Source organism: Elgaria multicarinata, chromosome 1 (genome assembly GCF_023053635.1).
Source record: "Elgaria multicarinata webbii isolate HBS135686 ecotype San Diego chromosome 1, rElgMul1.1.pri, whole genome shotgun sequence".
NCBI lineage: Eukaryota > Metazoa > Chordata > Lepidosauria > Squamata > Anguidae > Elgaria > Elgaria multicarinata.
In genome coordinates this window covers 90,197,518-90,215,663 of record NC_086171.1, presented here as the reverse complement: position 1 = coordinate 90,215,663, position 18,146 = coordinate 90,197,518, and the positions used below count along the sequence as shown (strand labels likewise).

The window sequence follows — 18,146 nt, the reverse complement described above, 5'->3', positions numbered from 1 at the left end:
AGCCCTACATGGCTAACGCCTCTCCCGACATGAACCTACCCGTACACTGCGCTCAGCGTCTAAGTGCCTACTCCGAGGGAAGCTCGGAGGATGGCAACAAGGGAGAGGGCCTTCTCAGTGGTTGCCCCCCGACTGTGGAATGATCTCCCCGATGAGGCTCGCCTGGCGCCAACGTTATCTTTTCGGCGCCAGGTCAAGATTTTTCTCTTCTCCCAGGCATTTTAACAGCATTTAACAATGTTAAGTTTGTTTTTAATAGACCTCCCAGAATTGTTGTTTTTAAATGGATACTGTTGTTTTTATACTGTTTTTATGTTTTTTAAATTTTTGTATACTTTTAATGTTTACTATTTTTAATTGTTGTAAACCGCCCAGAGAGCTTCGGCAGTGGGGCGGTATATAAATGTAATAAATAAATAAATAAATTAGCTCTGTTCAGCACACACACAAATATGGAAAGGCAAAACAGACACCTGGTGTTTTACAAAAATGAAAGAAATGCTTTTGCATCAAAGAGTCTGAAAAAAGTCAAGCTTCTCCATCACAAATGCAGTACACTCTAGTTCAGTGGTTCTCAACCTTCCTAATGCCGCGACCCTTTAATACAGTTCCTCATGTTGTGGTGACCCCCAACCATAAAATTATTTTTGTTCTTCTCTACACGATCCATTGTCATGGGATAGTAGGCTAATGAAAATAATACATAACAATGGCTTTAATAATACAAAAGATGATACATGACATAGTTCAGTCAATACAGTTTCCTAAGACCATCAGAAATACGTGTTTTCCAATGGTCTTAGGCGACCCCTGTGAAAGGGTCATTCGACCCCCAAAGGGGTCCCAACCCACAGGTTGAGAACCGCTGCTCTAGTTCATTATGGCAAAATACATCTGCTTAGAAAATGAAGTTAGTTTTTAGATGCTCAAATATCCCAAAGAGATTCCATCACGTTTACTGAAGTTCACTGAAGGCTCATAACATGCTGGTTCTTAAGCATCAAATTAAAATAATTAAAACCCGATTTAGGTTAAATTCACCTTTTTGACCACACTATCCAAGTCAACTATCATATGATGAAGGTTCTCTTCTGCAGCCAGGATATGAGGTTTGGCCCCAGGAATCTGAGACTTCTTGGCACCATCAATCACCCCTTTCATTTTCTCCAGTTCTTCTCTAAACAAAAACAAAGCACCGTTAGGGTAAGGGTTGAACCTATTGACCCCAGTCAGTGAAAATCAAGCCTGATCTTTTCTGAATAAAAAATAGACCTATCACTTTGTTGACATAGCTCTATAATGGACTGCATTTTTGGTCACGTTTAAATAATTTCATTACTGTTTATAGTTCTAATATAATGGAATCACATTATGATTTTCTACTACATTTATGTTAAAGCTAAAATGACTTACTTGGCTTTTAAAAGGACATCTGCAGCTTCATCGACAGCTTTCCTACGATCTTTCAATGCTTCCTCCAATGTTCGCCACTGAGTTGTCTTTTTGTCACTTGTACTCTAGCAAAATATACAGTCATTCTAGATCTTTCAGGTAAGGGCAATAAGCTGCTCGTCAAAAATCAAAACATATTTACCTAGATTGCCAAAACCATGTTGGATCGGAACGTTGGTACTTACTGAGAAGTTTCCTTCTGGGTTGGTGAGTAGAAGGTGTAAGGGATGGGTGAATGGTACTGGGAATGGTTCGTCTTTTAATATGTTAAATTTTATTATGGTTCCTAGGAACTGGGAGATAAGCGTCCAGCTGCATGGGGGCGTTCTGGCGCATACCGCTTGGGGCCAGGCCCGGCTGGCCTTGAGAGAGAATTAACATCTCAAGCGGAGGTGTGAAAGATCTTCATATGGAAAGCCAAGGGGAGGGGAGAAGGAATAAGAAAAAGAAACTATAAAGGCTATTCTTGGAAAGGGGGGTCGAGCTGACTCCAAGGCTGGGTGATGTATGAGTTGTAACTTAGTTTCTAGCTTGCTTTTTCTGGGTTCTTATATATATGCATGTTTTATAGTTTTTAGTATGCTAATCCCATGTAACCTACCACTTATCCTGAAATAAAATTGGTCTTAAACCTCCAAATTGTGAGCTGTGTGCGTGTGTTCTGGGGATCTGTGCAAAATCCAGTGGAAAGGCCAGTTTTGCTGGGGCGTGCTTCCTTTACAGAAGGCATCCCCTACAATGGAACAATTATTGCCCAGGAAAAGCAGGGACCATGTGACAGCGTTTTGTGTAGTCTGCTGGTCCTAGACTGCTTCTTGCTAGTTCTGCCTGTGGCTGTAGCTTAATAACCGAGACCAGGGGGGAAAATCCCCAATATAAATGGAAAAACATAAGGACCGCAGAAGAGAGGAAGGAACTTTTCCAGGACAGATACATAAAAGAAAAAGAAACTAGACTCCAAGGCGAAGGCCGGACCCAAAAGACGCAGAGGCAAGGAACCAAAAAAAGTCAGGATGTGGCCAGGATGCCTTCCAAACAACAATCCAGAAAGAACTTTCTTATTAAGTACCAATATTCTGTTCTCCAGGTTGGTTACGTTGTCCAGGAAGGCAATGGGATATGCTAAAGCTGATTGCGAGATAAGGTTGGACGATTTATTTATATTTTTTATTTATTAAAACATTTGTATCCCACCCTATATCACTGGGATCTCAGGGTAGCATACAGTCTCTATTGAGAAGTAACCCTCCTATTCAGAGAGATATAGCAGGAGAAGCCATCCTAGTCTGAACCTGCTTAATGATCATAGAATCATAGAATAGCAGAGTTGGAAGGGGCCGACAAGGCCATCGAGTACAACCCCCTGCTCAATGCAGGAATCCACCCTAAAGCATCCCTGACAGATGGTAGTCCAGCTGCCTCTTGAAGGCCTCTAGTGTGGGAGAGCCCACAACCTCCCTAGGTAACTGATTCCATTGTCGTACTGCTCTAACAGTCAGGAAGTTTTTCCTGATGTCCAGCTGGAATCTGGCTTCCTTTAACTTTAACGGGCTCCTTTAACTTGAGCCCGTTATTCTGTGTCCTGCACTCTGGGAGGATCGAGAAGAGATCCTGGCCCTCCTCTGTGTGACAACCTTTTATGTATTTGAAGAGTGCTATCATGTCTCCCCTCAACCTTCTCTTCTCCAGGCTAAACATGCCCAGTTCTTTCAGTCTCTCTTCATAGGGCTTTGTTTCCAGACCCCTGATCATCCTGGTTGCCCTTCTCTGAACACGCTCCAGCTTGTCTGCGTCCTTCTTGAATTGTGGATCCCAGAAATGGAAAACAATACTCTAGAAGAGGCCTAACCGGGGCCAAATAGAGAGGAACCAGTACCTCACGTGATTTGGAAGCTATACTTCTATTAATGCAGCCCGAAATAGCATTTGCCTTTCTTGCAGCTATATTGCACTGTTGGCTCATATTCAGCTTGTGATCTACAACAATTCCAAGATCCTTCTCATATGTAGTATTGCTGAGCCAAGTATCCCCCATCTTGTAACTGGGCATTTGGTTTCTATTTCCTAAATGTAGAACTTGGCATTTATCCCTATTAAATTTCATTCTGTTGATTTCAGCCCAGCACTCCAGCCTATCAAGATCACTTTGAAGTTTGTTTCTGTCTTCCAGGGTATTAGCTATCCCACCCAATTCTGTGTCATCTACAAATCTGATAAGCGTGCCCTGCACCTCCTCATCCAAATCATTAATAAAAATGTTGAAGAGCACTGTTGATAGCTACCCTCGGAGGAACACCACAGTAGCAGAGAAGTAGGGTTGATCCCTCTAGTCCTGATCACTGCAAGAAAGAAGGGCTTCCTGACAGCCATGCTCCCAGTCCCCATGAAGGAGACTGGCAGGACAAAGCTAGCTGTGAGATAACATGTGAACAAGTCCAGCAAATGGCTGATAGATCTCCTCAAGCCCATTACTCACTCCAAGCACCTGGGCAGGGATTCCACAGCTAAACCTGGGTCAGATGAAGAAAAGAGGTATAGCTGGATATGGTCCACATGTTGATCTTTGACCTTTCCCAGTGATTGTTGTAGATGCTAAAGAACATACTTATACACAGAACATACTTTCGGTTTCAGTCAAAGCCCAATTACTTCCACATCTTATGTGGAAGGAATAAAGTGGCTTATAATAATTATCTAAATATAATAATTAAAATAATGTTGATTAAAATAATTATTTAAATTATTTATACCCTATATTTTCAAAGAAATTTTTATCAAAGCAGAGTTTGGAAAAAGACACACAATAAAACTCAGATTAAAATAAAATGTACAAAAATTCAACACATGCAATAAAAATTAAAACATACTAACCTCAGAATTATCCATAGCCTCCTTTAGTTTTTGAGCATGAAGGTTAACAGACTGCACAGCAGCCTCCTGGAGTGTAATTGCTTGCAAAGTGACACGAGCAGTGCTACTCAGAGCACTTTCTAAAGCTGACGCAAGTGCTAGTGAGAGAGAGAAAAAATGCTTTAGTTTGCTCATCACTTACCTTGCATAATTTATTTATTTATTTATTGCATTCATATACCGCCCCATAGCTGAAGCTCTCTGGGCGGTTTACAAAAGTTAAAAACAGTAAACATTAAAACAAATATGCAAAGTTTATAAACATAAGCATAAAATCACAGAATCCATTAAAAACAAACTAACTCAGCATATGTTGTTAAATGCCTGGAAGAAGAGAAAGTTTTTGACCTGACACCAAAAATATAACAATGTTGGCGCCAGGTGAGCCTCGTTGGGGAGATCATTCCATAACTGGGGGGCCACCACTGAAAAGGCCCTCTCCCTTGTTGCCATCCTCCGAGCTTCCCTCGGAGTAGGCACTTGGAGGAGGACCTTAGATGTTGAGCGCAGTGAGCGGGTAGGTTCATGTCGGGAGACGTGTTCTGTCAGGTGTTGTGGTCCCAAGCCATGTAAGTTTAGTTTAGCTTTGTACTATCCTCCAGTGACCCAGTTTGCACATAACACTAATTCAAACATTGAACAGAGTGCACCAGGCTTCATTCCTCCTTTCATGCAATGTAGTTTACTCTGGTGTCTGGGAATTCGATGTGCAACCTGTTCTGGAGGAGGCTGCATTCCCTTAAGAGAACAGGTTTGGAGCTCCTCGATCCATTTTGTGACTGGAGGCCCAGGCAGGCCTCCTCAGTGGCTTGGAGTGTATTTTACTGGCTTTGGCTGGCTTGCCAGCTGGAACCGTTCCTAGAAAGGGATAGCTTGGCCCCAGTGGTTCATGCTCTAGCAATCTCTTGATGCAACGACTGTCATGTTACGTACATGGGTCTGCCCCTCAAAAGACCTAGAATTTTCAGCTAGTTCAGAATGTGGTTACCAGAATTTCAATTGGAGCAGCTAGTTGGGATCACATTATAGCATTCATGAAAGAGCTGGACTGGCTGTCTATTCACTTCCAAGCCCAATCCAAGGTGCTACTGCTCATCTTTAAAACCCTAAACAGTTTGAGACCCAAATCTCTTAAGGAGCACTTCTCTCTATAACAGCCTGGCCACATCTTAAGCTCTGCAGGGGAGATTCTTCCCCAGGTGCCTACAATACTTTGTGACAACAAGGGAGAAATCCTTTTGTGTTGTGACCCCAAGCTGAGGAACATCTTCCTTTTAGAGGTGTGTTTGACAACCACATTTCAGTCCCTTTGGCACCAGGTAAAACTATTTTGTTTACCCAGGCATTTTAAGTGGGGTAAAATGACTGATTGTATTTGCTGCTTCTCAATTTGTTGATGATTGTATTTTACTGTTTTTTGGAATTATAGGACTATAAGTAACCATACCTACTGTACTGTAATCATACCTCCTGCGTTCCATAAGAATGAATGTTTAAGAAAGAAGTAAATAAAAAATTCTGGAACACAGCCCACAGCAAATCAAGTCAATCCATGGTAGAGACCTCAAAGAGCAGATCACTCAGGAAAGTGAGCCAACCCACAGACTACAATATATATTATATAGTCAAAGAATCAAGCTGTCCAGATAGAGTATAGGCACACATGTACACACTACGCACCCTGAAGAATTCTATCTGCCAATTAAATACATTTGCAGGACTCTCCACTCCTATTTTTGTCTTCAGATTACCTGCTAAACAAGTGTGACACAAATTGTCCCTACATCATTTCCAAATTAAAATGGAAATTTTGAAACATCATAATTTTAGAAATATATTTTCACCGAACCAGCAAAAAAGAGATTTCTGCAATGTTCTTGATTATTTTCCATAATCTAAACTGTGAAAAAAAGCAGCATCAGGTACATTTGGGTGGGTAGAAAAAGGGTGGAAACAGAAAAGCCGTGCCCCCTCAATATGAATAATTTAACTGCTGGACCTAAGATATTCGTCCCAGGATTTTAATGAAATTTTAAATCTGAAATCTACCCTTCAGCAGGTAGATTCTTTCCATGCCAAATTTCATTCTGATCGGACTAAGTGCCTAGATATTATGAATACAGCTTTCAGTTTCACAATATACCGCCCCCGTAGTCAGAGCTCTCTGGGCGGTTTACAGAAATTCTAAATGAAAGAATGAAAGAATGCTGGGGAAAAACAGCCACCTTAGCTATGGAGCTGCTCTTGCAGCTGTAGAAGAATGCATAATTTGCAGTGCCTGGCTAGATTGTTTACCTACATACCCAAAATCCTCTTTTGTTCCTCTTTATCTTGCTGCGCAAGACGAGCTGCAACCTCCTCAGGCGGCCTCTCTTTTACAATAGTAGAATCTCCACGGCTGTGTTCTTTGCCTAGGTACAGAAGTTTTAAATAAAACACTGAATGCAAAACAAAGAGTAATACAAGTATATTCATAAGGCAGCTAATTTCTTGTCAGACTACTATTTCCTTATAGGACTACAACAGTAGTTTGCATCCTGGAAGTGTATTTTGCCACTTCAGCTGACCTCTTTAGGCTGGGGAAGCTCCATAATTTAAAAAAAAAACCCATCTAGCAGTAAGAGCATCAATATTATGGAACACAATGCACTCAGCCACATCAAGGAAAAAAGAACACAGAGCGATGCTTAACACTACAGCATGAACAACAGGGATCCACATTTCTGTTCACCCACTAACAAGGGTGATAAAAGGACCTCCAGCTTTCCTCTCTAGCTTAGAACCAGTGAGAAAGTGGGATCAGCTGTGCACTGATGCTGAGCTTTGGAAGGCTCCATGCAATGACAAGGAAATTATCCACTCCCCTAACTCATAGATAGATCAGAAGGTTAGAGTTGGTCATTTTGGTGATGGGTTTTCCTTTGGCTCTGGAAGGGAAAGCTGGGGCTGACTGATTTAGTGATGGAAAGCCAACGTTCTAGAAGCACCTTGGGTAACCAGTGTCAAAATTGACACACACATCCCAACTCCCATTCATCAACTCCAAAATTTGGACCTTGAGGGAGAGGGCAGGGGCGGGTATCCTTGACTTTATATGGAATGGAACATGACTGGAGGCCAAAGCTGCAACCCTATACACATTTACCTGGGAGTAAACTCTACTGAACAGAATGAGGGTGTTCAGACAATCACAGGGGGAAAAGAAGCCATTGTGACTTCTCCCCCCACCCCACCCAGCACATTGTTTACATAATTACATGTGCTGCAGTGTAGGTTGCCATGTTGTGTGAACCTGGCATTCAGTGCATCGGGGATGGCTTCATACCCACCCTCACTGCACGTCATGGTTGTGAGGTGGCTACAAAGCCAGTCACGCTGCGTGTCAGGTTCGCATGACACACCAACCCCTGTTGCAGTATGGCTAATTATGTAAACAAAGGGCATGTGCAGGGGTGGGAAGAGAAGCTTCTTGCCCCCCTCCTGTGATTATTGAAACTCAGTCACTATGGCTTACTTCCAAATTGTTAAGAAGATAAGGACAAATTCCTGATGACCACAAATATTAGCTTGGTTGCCAAAGCCAGCCAAAATTTATGGACTCATGGTGAACACTACTCCCAATTGAAAATATATTTGCACCTTAATTAAAATTTGGTATGGCTACTAGGGTTCAGATAAAATTGTGTCAGGGTCCAGATTCACCCTACAGACCACCAGTTAACCACTTCCTATTTAAAAACTGAACAGAATTTTTAGTGGTTTTTATTGAGAATGATGCCTTTAGTTAACATCAAAGGAGAACTGGAACAGCATACATACAGTTGGAAAGAGACACATCAGAAAAGGAAAAAAATACACACACCAAAAGAATGAAACACTTAGATCTATGTACAAAACCTTGCGTTTTGTTTGTGGCATCCAAGCAATTTTTCTCTGGGTGACTCATTAAAATCCTTATTAATGCATAGAGTAACCAAAGCAAAGAGAAACCTCTACCCCAAGGAGTTTAGAATCTAAACTTTATCAGACAGACAGGAAGACAGCAGAGAGAAAAAATAACAGAAACAATAAGCAGAAATGCAATTGTATGGTAAGTTTAATTTCAGTAGCAGATGAGAATTAAGAGGCTGAGCAAACAGCAAGAATGGCAGAGATCCTGTTTGGACATAACAGTGGCATACAGTGTCAATGGCGAGGACGTGTGCTGCATACAAGCTGGTTCCAATTTTGTAGGTTATTTCCATTACATCCGAACAAGGGGACTTGGGATTGTTCATGGGTTAAACAACCCCAAGTTAACTCAGTTTGGCTGTACGGAGATGCATAATTCTTTGGGCTTTAAATCCCAAAGCTTATAGATAAATAGGAAGTCTACAGATAAACAGACAATACCTAAGTCAGGAGGTTTGTGTTTTCCTTCAGGATGCATTTGACTTTTGTCATGTTCCTCCTTTTGCATCCCTGGAGCTGGGACTGACAAAGCTTCACCTGTCGCTGAGATTATTTGAGCTACTTCTGATGACACTGTAAATATATATTCAAATATACATTAGAACCATAAAACACAATTGTTTTATGCTGAAATACAATTCCAAGATTGACCTTAAAAATAAACAGAAATCTTGTGAAGATTATGAGCATCCCTTATACACAATTTAATTCCTCCAGTCTTGTTAACAATTTCATACATATTCAATCTTTGGAATGTAAGTTATCACCAAACATCATTGAATGTACAAAAGCAGGCATATATTAGACTCTCCAAAGACCTAGAGTTTCAAGGTTTCTCCTGGAGTCATCATTGTCACTAGAAGCTCAGGTGACCTCCATGTAATGAAGTGCCTTATATGAGGGTTGGCTTTTGGCCCAGCTATACTCCGATCTAGACAGGGATAATCTGACTTCAGTAGTCTATCCTCTGGTAATCTACAAATTAAGATTACTGCCTTTGGGGCTGCTTTGAAAACTGTTCAGAATCTGCAGCTTGTGCAAAATCAGATTGAAAGCAAAGACCAGAAGTCTGAGTATATAACACCAACTCTGCCCCACTTTCACTGGCTGCTTGTCCAATTCAAGATGCTTACATGGCCTTGGACTGCAATACTTGATGGAGCGCTTCTCCCAGTATAAACCTACTCATACACTATGACCAGTGCTGACGCCCTCATGTGAGAGGCTCCTCCAAGGGAGGTTCAGAGGATAGCAACAAGGGAGAGGGCCTTCTCAGTGGTAGCCCACAATTGTGGAAAGCTCTTCCCAGGGAGGTCTACCTCATGCTAACATTGTCATCCTTTTGGTGGCAGGTTAAGACTTTCCTTTACTTCCAGGCATCTGATGGCAAGATGAGGCCTCTTAATTAAGCTTTATTAGTCTTGGCATGCTAAAGCATTTTAGCTGATTTAGACTGTTTTACATTTTTGTATGTTTTAATCTCTGTTGTAAGACACCTTGAGTCTTTTTCTAGAAAAGTGTCTAATATAATGGTAATAGCAGCAGAAATCATGATAATGACAATGATGATAATAAGTCTATAAAAATGTGAAATACTTAAGGCAGGACCCCCATATTTTTATGAGAACGAGAGCCATTGTATCTTGTTACCTTCCTTTTCTTCACTAGCAGCTGATGGTACCTCTGTTTTACTCTTTGGAGATCTGACAGCAGGCTGTTTAGATTCTTTCATTACCTCTGCTACAGAGGAGATCTTTAGTGGACCTGGCTGTATCTGGGAGAAAACAACAACCCTATTGTGAACTGCAAACTATCAAGAATAAACATGAGACAAGTATGTTATTGTGTATGTGTGTGTACGCACACACAATATATATACATACATACACACACACACATATATATATATATATTACACACAAACACACATAGTTCAGGAATTGGCAGCAAGTGGGAAAAGTTTGATATGAATCTATATATTTAGAAGCGTAGACAAAAATTAAAAATACAATAATTTAGATTCATAATGGAAAAGCTGTTTATTAAATGCAAAAAAAAAAGATGGTAATTGCTTTTTTAGGTGGCATACTCAAAGGATACTGGGAACAAAATACAGGACAGATGCTTGTGCCTGAACTGATGTTTTCAGGAAGGAAGTCTAAGGAACTGAGGCAAACAGTGGTGACAAAACACAAATTGAAAGCAAATAAATCACCAGGCCCTGATGGTATCCATCTTAGAGTTCTCAAAGAACTTAAATATGAAATTATGGATTTTCTAACTAAAATATGCTAGGGGGGATTCAGGAAATTACAGGCCGATTAGCTTGACATCTGTTCCAGGTAAATTGCTTGAAAGCATTATTAAAGACAAAATTAGTAAGCATATAGAAGGACATGTCCTACTGAAAAAGAACCAACACGGCTTCTGCAAAGCCAAGTCCTGTCTCACTAATATTCTAGAATTCTATGAGACTGTCAACAAACACGTAGACAGAGGTGATCCAGTGGACACTTTTTACTTGGACTTCCAAAAGACTTTTGATATAGTCCCTCACCAAAGACTCCTGAACAAACTTAGCAGTTATGGAATAAGAGGAGAGTCCTCTTATGGATCAGTAATTGGTTAAAAGCAAAAAGCAGAGAGTAGGAATAAATGGTAAATTCTTCCAATGGAAGGAAGTGGGTCCCACAGGGATCGGTATTGGGCCCAATTCTTTTTAACTTGTTCATAAATGATCTGGAATTAGGAGTGAGCAGTGAAGTGGCCAAGTTTGCCAATGACCCCAAATTGAGAGATCAATGAAACTGACAGATCAATGAAAATGTTGACCCAGTGTGCAGCCTCTATAAAGAAGGCAAATGCAATGTTAGGCATTATTAGAAAAGGAATTGAGAATAAAACAGCCAGTATCATACTGCCTTTATACAAATCTATGGTGTGACCACACTTAGAATACCGTGTACAGTTCTGGTCACCAAACCTAAAAAAAAAAAGGTATTATAGAGCTGGAAAAAGAACAGAAAGGGGAAACTAAAATGATCAAGGGGCTGGAGCATCTCCCCTATGAGGAAAGGTTACAACAACTGGGATTGTTTAGCTTAGAAAAAAGGAGGCTATGGGGAGATAGGATAGAGGTGTACAAAATTATGCATGGTGTGGAGAATGTGGATAGGGAGACATTTTTCTCCCATAACGCTAGAACCCAGGGTCATCGAATGAAGCCGATTGGTGGGAAATTCAGGACAGATAAAAGGAAGTACTTCTTCATACCGCAAATAGAATTCACTACCACATAGAATTCACTATGGAATTCACTACCACAAGATATAGTGATGGCCACCAATTTGGATGGCTTTAAAAGAGGACTGGATAAATTCCTGGAGAAGGCTATCAATTGCTATTAGCCCTAATGGCTATGTGCCACCTCCAGTATCTGAGGCAGTAAGCCTGTATGCACCAGTTGCTGGGGAACATGGGTGGGAGGATGCTGTAGTATCGTGTCCTGCTTTGTTGGTCCCTGGCTGACAGCTGGTTAGCCACTGTATGAGGGTCTGAAAATTCTACGACTAATCCATCTCTACTCTATGAAACATGTACAGTGCTACAAAAGTGCAACAGTTAAAAAGAACATTACAATAGGAGTAGAATCAGGAACAGAATAGTGCAAATATCGTTTTTAACATGAAGCATTCCAAATAAGAAGATACCATATTTTTTATAATCCATGAATCACAGCCCTCTAGTAGCCATGAAAGCTTTACAACACAAACCACAACACCTGAGTTAAGAAGCCCCCCAAAAGGAAGCAGGATATTCATAAGTTTCTGAACAATTAGCGTCCTCAGTCACATACCATTTAAGTGTACAAGATCTAATTTAGAATTGGAGAAACATTGTGTGCGTTATTAAGGCAAAGGGAGAAACTTACTGGCTTCTTTGGTGTTGGAATACTATAAGGAGGACCCAGTACCATTTCAAAGAAGTTGCTGGAATAAGGGATGGTCTTCTCTACATTTTCACGGAAGCGGGGATCGTAGTTAGCATATAAAATAGTTCCACCTACTCCTCCACCAAGAAACAAGACACTGGCACCAATGATTTTGCCTGCAGAGACACTGCTGAAAACAAACAAACAAACAAACAAACACGTAAATACTGAGAAATTTTGTATAACGTCACCAAAAGCATTTCAGAGAGGAAAATACATCTGAATGCCTGCCTAGGTGCTCAGCAAAGTTCTCCAAGAATAAACTTGCTGTCAGTAGGCAAAAAAATTCATACTGCAGTGCCTACACATACATGCATACATGTTCTTACAACATAATTTGCATGGATGTGAGGGAGAAAATTCAAGCTCCTATTCACAATGTGAATAGGAGTATTGGATTCCTCCCTTCCTTTTAATCTGTTACAGTTTTAAAGTTTTAAAGATGTTTTAACATGTTTTTAATTTTACTTTAGGTTTAATCCTACTTTAACTTTTGTAATTTATATTTATATGTTTTAATTGTACATGTTTTAATATTGTAAACCACCTTGAGTCCCAGTACTGGGGAAAAGGTGGGATATAAATATAATAATAATAATAATAATAATAATAATAATAATAATAATGATGCTATTAGAGTGAATCCTCAATGACAATATAACAAGAAAGCTTTGCTCTCAAGCTAAGGAACACCGAGTTTCCTTAAAACCAATTTGCCATTGCCCATGGAAGGCAATGTGCTGTTCTAAGAAATTCTACTAGTTACACCTAAAATAGCTCTCAGAACCCCTCAGTTTCAAAGAAGAGTATATTTGCATGCAAGGAAACATTCAAGGGAATATTGGCATAAGATAAAGCTTAGAAGTTGTCCCTTTATGCAAAGAATGCAGTCTTCATATAAACAAATTTCATTAGTATAATTAAGAGATTGAGTGAAATAGCTCAAATGATTAAATACAATCAAAGGAGGTCTGAAACTTTTTTTTTAATACCAGCACTGGAAATTCATAGTGTAAGCAAACCAGTATGGAAAATTGGGGACATTCAGTATCTATGGAGACATCTCTCTACTAATGTTTCTAAGGACACAATCCTATACATGTTAGACAGAGTCTTACAACTAACACTACCAGCACTTTTTTCTGTCTAGACATGCATATGATTGTGCCCTCAGTTGATTAAACATGATGTTGACCCTTTTATTAAGAAGTTTCAAGTAGGATATATAGAAATGGACTTTGATGGGCATGGCAGCTATAATTAAGATGAAGGTTTCTATTTTTATTTCTTAAATTGTAAATTAAAACAAAATATTCTGAAGATACAATTTTAAACAAGTTTATATGAAAACACAGAACTCTAAGAACTGAGAGTGTAGTGCTCTTGTTTTAAAGAAGGATGTCTGTACTTTTTTTTTTTTTTGAAGTATTATGGTGCTGCATGTTTAGCCTTGTATCACTAGCAAGAATCCAAACATAATGGTTGTGTTAGCATGTCACGCTAAGCCATGGTGTATTGCAATATAAACAAGGCACAGCAAGTCTCAGGCTCATTCTTCTGCCCTCCTCCTCCTATGCAGCCAGGAGGGGTTCAGAAGCCTTTGCTTCTGCTTTTTCCTAACCACAGTTTATGTCACCTGGACCTATGGTTAGTCTAAAGCAAACCAACTTCAAACTGAAGCTGGTTTGTATTAACTAAACTAACCATAGTTAAAACTAAACAGAGTTCCAGGCAGCACAGCAACATGTGGTTAATAAAAAACAGAAGGTCCAAAATCCTCCTTGTGGCCACATGGGAAGAAGAGAAGAGTGCATGCAAGCCCAAGGTTTATGGTGGCTTACTGCTGCTAATTCACACCACACCAAACCATGGTTTAGTACAAGGATGGGGACTGTGTAGCCCTCCAGATGTTTTTGGACCGCAACTCCCATCATTCTTCACCATTGGTAACACTAACTAGGGCTGATGGAAATTACAGCCCAACAACATCTGGAAGGCCACATGTTCCCCACTCCTAATTTCATGTGAGTGAAATATGAACAGGCTAATATGTCCTGGGTTTTAGAGCAGCAAATAAGTTAGCCTAAGAAGGCTAAGGTAATAAAAGCTCTAGCATCCATTTGGAATACAGACATTTTTTGGCACCAGTATTTCCTGGTTTAGCACTTGTTCTTTACAACAAGGATTTTGTAGCTGCAAGAAGCACAAATGGTTTAAAATAAAATATCTGCATCCCACCTTTCCTTTTCTAACTGTAACATACAAAGCGGCTAGCATCATAATTTAAAAACTATCAAATTTTAAACAAAACCTTAATCATAGGCAGGGAATACTAGACAAAGCCAGCGACAAAGAGAGACCAGGCAAAACTAATTCAAACACTAGAAAGAATAAAGGCCTGCTGAGCACAAAAAAAAGGCTTTAGCCAGTGTTGAAACACCATCAGGGAGGGAGCCAGGGAGATCTTCCAGAGCAGGGGGTTTCACAGAGAAGGCGCTTTCATAAATTCAAACCAACTGCGCATCCAATGCTGACAGGATACACAGAATGGCTTCCCCAGCTGATCTAGGCGAATAGGCAGGTTCATGTGAGAGGAGACAGTCTTATGTGAAATTTGATTTGCAGTTTATTTCTACTTTTTAGGGGGGGTATTACTCAGCAAACAAAATATTTAGCTATTTTTAAGTCCGTTTCACTGATCCAACTAACAAAAAGGATACCCACCAAGAAGTTTTTTAAAAACCAGTCATGGATCTACGTACCCAGATTCTCCAGATGTAGCATATCCACGACACAAACGTAATGGACGGAGTGAACTTTTACGACACAGACAGTTCTAAGGAGAAATGCAAGAAATTATGCATAAAGGCTCCATTCAGTCTCATTTCATGTAACTCATGCCTTCTCTCTCCCTCTCTCTCTCCACCTGTATTTGTTTTTGTTAAGGCCCTTTTGCAAATAACTAGCCCACAATATTTTTGGCTGGCCCTTTTGCCCACATACACCTTTGCAGATCTTTTGTAGCATACTTGCAGCATGAAACAACAAGAACCAACAACTGTCTTGTGATTTAGAAAAGCTTTCCTGTCTCGCCAACTGGAAGCATCATTTATTTGCCACTCATGACGAGGCAAGTGACTACCAACAAGGTAGTGGTAAAAGACTGAAGAACAAACTGAAGAACAGATTGCCCTAGCTGATGCCACAGCAAGTTTCAGTTCAGATTCAAACCCAGACAGGATTCCAAGCATTTCAGGATCATTTTTATAATATATTTTTTCTAGAAGCTTCCACTTCTAAACAAAAATATTGTTTTATTGTTTTGAGTCTCATTTGATATTTAAAAGAAGTCCTGTAATAGTGTCCCATTTATTATTATTATTATTATTATTAGTAGTAGTAGTAGTAGTAGTAGTATCCCACCTTTTGCCCAATGCTGGGCCTCAAGGCAGCCTTACAAAGTTTAAAACATACATTGGGGGGGGGGGGAACAAAACCATAAACGTTTAAAATACACAACAAAGTTATAAGGCATTAACATAGATGGAGGGCCAGATTATTCTCCAAAGGCCTGCTGGAGAATAAAATATCCCATACATTTTATTCTCATACAATTTTTGTGAACCGCCCAGAGAGCTCCGGCTATTGGGCGGTATAGAAATGTAATAAATAAATAAATACAAAAAATCCAACTTGATAGTCAAAATTGTCTAATTTTGATCAGTATTTAGAAATGGCAAGGGTGCATCCCATAGACTACAGGCAGGCCCACAAACTTTTTCTGGCAGGCCCCCAGCATCTGCTACCACCACCAGTTGGGGGTGGGGGGACCACACAGACAAAACATGTTAGGTGTGGGCTCTATGGTTCCTGCCATAGAAGCCTCATTCCTACAGCATCCCAGGAAGGTCCCTGCCTGCTTCCCAGAATGCTCCATGGACACTCTAGGAATGAGGCTTCTACTGCAGAAACCATAGAAGGGTTAAAAGCGGTGAGTGAGCAGGCACGTGTAGGTGTGAATGAATTGGTAAGGGAGTGATTGTGTGAGAGTGAGCAACTGAGCTCTGGCGTGGGCTGGTCCATGAAGTCACGAAGAGTCGGAAACAACTGAATGAATAAACAACAAAAAAAGTTTGTATGGAGGAGACATAGGGGGATCCCAGCCCTAATAAATTATTCCTAAAGGATTGCAGAACAAGTTGCCCACCCTGTCTTAAACAGAAGGGCTTCAGCTATTGGATAGTATAGAAATGCAATAAATATTAGGATGCGTACAAGACAAGCAATGAGCGAGTGGCGTGTGTTGTATGTGAATGTGCATGCCTATGTGCGAACACGCACACACATGCAATCCCCACCACCCCAGCACACATCTGATGTCACCCTTGGGGCAAAAATATTGTGTACCTCTGATATAGAGACTATTACACATGATTGAATCTTGCAGGATCCCAAGTTGAATTCAAAAGGGAAGGAAGGAATCATGCATACAAATCTCTAAAGAAAATTTGCAGTATTAAAGGGAACATTCCATTTCCTCAGAGAAGATACTATGGAAGCACCAGACCAATATTAATCTACAAGGACATAATAGCAATCCCAAGTGATGGTACTAAAATCTCCACCTATACTCCACCCATCTAATCAAGCCCTTTCCAGTCACTAGATCCCCAACTCCGTTCACTATTCTATTTGCAAAGCTTCAGGCAGACAGGGGAAATGGATGAGATAAAGAGGAATCTGAGCTGTAGCAGCTCTCTACTCTCTCTGTGAATCTGCACCAGGCTGAGCCTGACCTTAAACTGCAATGAAAGTCTGGTTTTGTGGCGTTTTTGTGCGCACACTTGCATTTTATTGTTTGTGCAAAACAGCACCTTTAACAGAATGAAAAAGTGGATAAGAGAAGACACACCAAATAATTTGGCTTCACAAAACTATCACTATGACACATGATTTTTTTAAAAAATCCACAAGTTTCTCTGATAAAATAAACTTTTCTAAATAAAAGGTTTGGAAGTCACAGTTGTAACTTATATTCAAAAGACCTAAAGATCTGTGCATTTGACATGCATTACTACAGCTCAGGAATATTAATAAATTTCAAAGGATTAAAAAACCCTGCCTACATTATTTATAAAATGCCTGAATGAATAAGGTGCTATACTGTAAGGGAACAGACCCTGCTGCCAGCCTTACTTTCGAAAATACAATGCCGTCTTATGTAGATTAAGTTTCAGTTTGTTCACTCTCATTCAGCTATCACCAACTTCAAGCACTAATTCAGGACTACTACTGCCTCCCAAGGACCTGATTCAAATGGGAGATACAGTTGAGTCTCATTAGCATAGTGATGACCCCACACTCTAAATCTCTGGATGTTATTACAGAGAAAAATGAAATAACATGGAATTCCATGGCATCCAAACATAAACATTGTCATCTATATATTAACTGCAATTTCAAATTCAATCAGGCAAAAGCTACAGTTCTAAAACCTCTGTAGTTTCAAACCCTGCAAGAACTCATTGAAATTAGCCTGTTTAGCCTGGAGAAGATAAGATTGAGGGGAGACATGATAGCACTCTTCAAATATTTAAAAGGTTGCCACACAGAGGAGGGCCAGGATCTCTTCTCGATCCTCCCAGAGTGCAGGACATGGAATAACGGGCTCAAGTTAAAGGAAGCCAGATTCCAGCTGGACATCAGGAAAAACTTCCTGACTGTTAGAGCAGTACGACAATGGAATCAGTGACCTAGGGAGGTTGTGGGCTCTCCCACACTAGAGGCCTTCAAGAGGCAGCTGGACAACCATCTGTCAGGGATGCTTTAGGGTGGATTCCTG

At 40.3% G+C, this 18,146-nt stretch overlaps 1 protein-coding gene across 5 annotated transcripts in view; it reads right to left on the bottom strand.

Moving 5' to 3' along the window:
• Window positions 1-18,146, bottom strand: part of IMMT (inner membrane mitochondrial protein) — a 35,255-nt gene that overhangs the window by 14,121 nt on the left and 2,988 nt on the right. For 2 of the 5 annotated variants that reach the window (XM_063131871.1, XM_063131888.1), the window contains exons 2-9: window positions 15,067-15,140; window positions 12,245-12,434; window positions 9,964-10,087; window positions 8,755-8,886; window positions 6,666-6,773; window positions 4,324-4,460; window positions 1,414-1,517; window positions 1,042-1,177 (exon numbers count right to left, since the gene is read on the bottom strand). In XM_063131871.1, the coding sequence (XP_062987941.1) occupies window positions 1,042-1,177; window positions 1,414-1,517; window positions 4,324-4,460; window positions 6,666-6,773; window positions 8,755-8,886; window positions 9,964-10,087; window positions 12,245-12,434; window positions 15,067-15,140 (1,005 nt within the window). Of the gene's footprint in view, window positions 1-1,041; window positions 1,178-1,413; window positions 1,518-4,323; window positions 4,461-6,665; window positions 6,774-8,754; window positions 8,887-9,963; window positions 10,088-12,244; window positions 12,435-15,066; window positions 15,146-18,146 lie in introns of those variants that run through there. The other 3 variants (XM_063131880.1, XM_063131905.1, XM_063131897.1) reach the window with 2 other exon arrangements.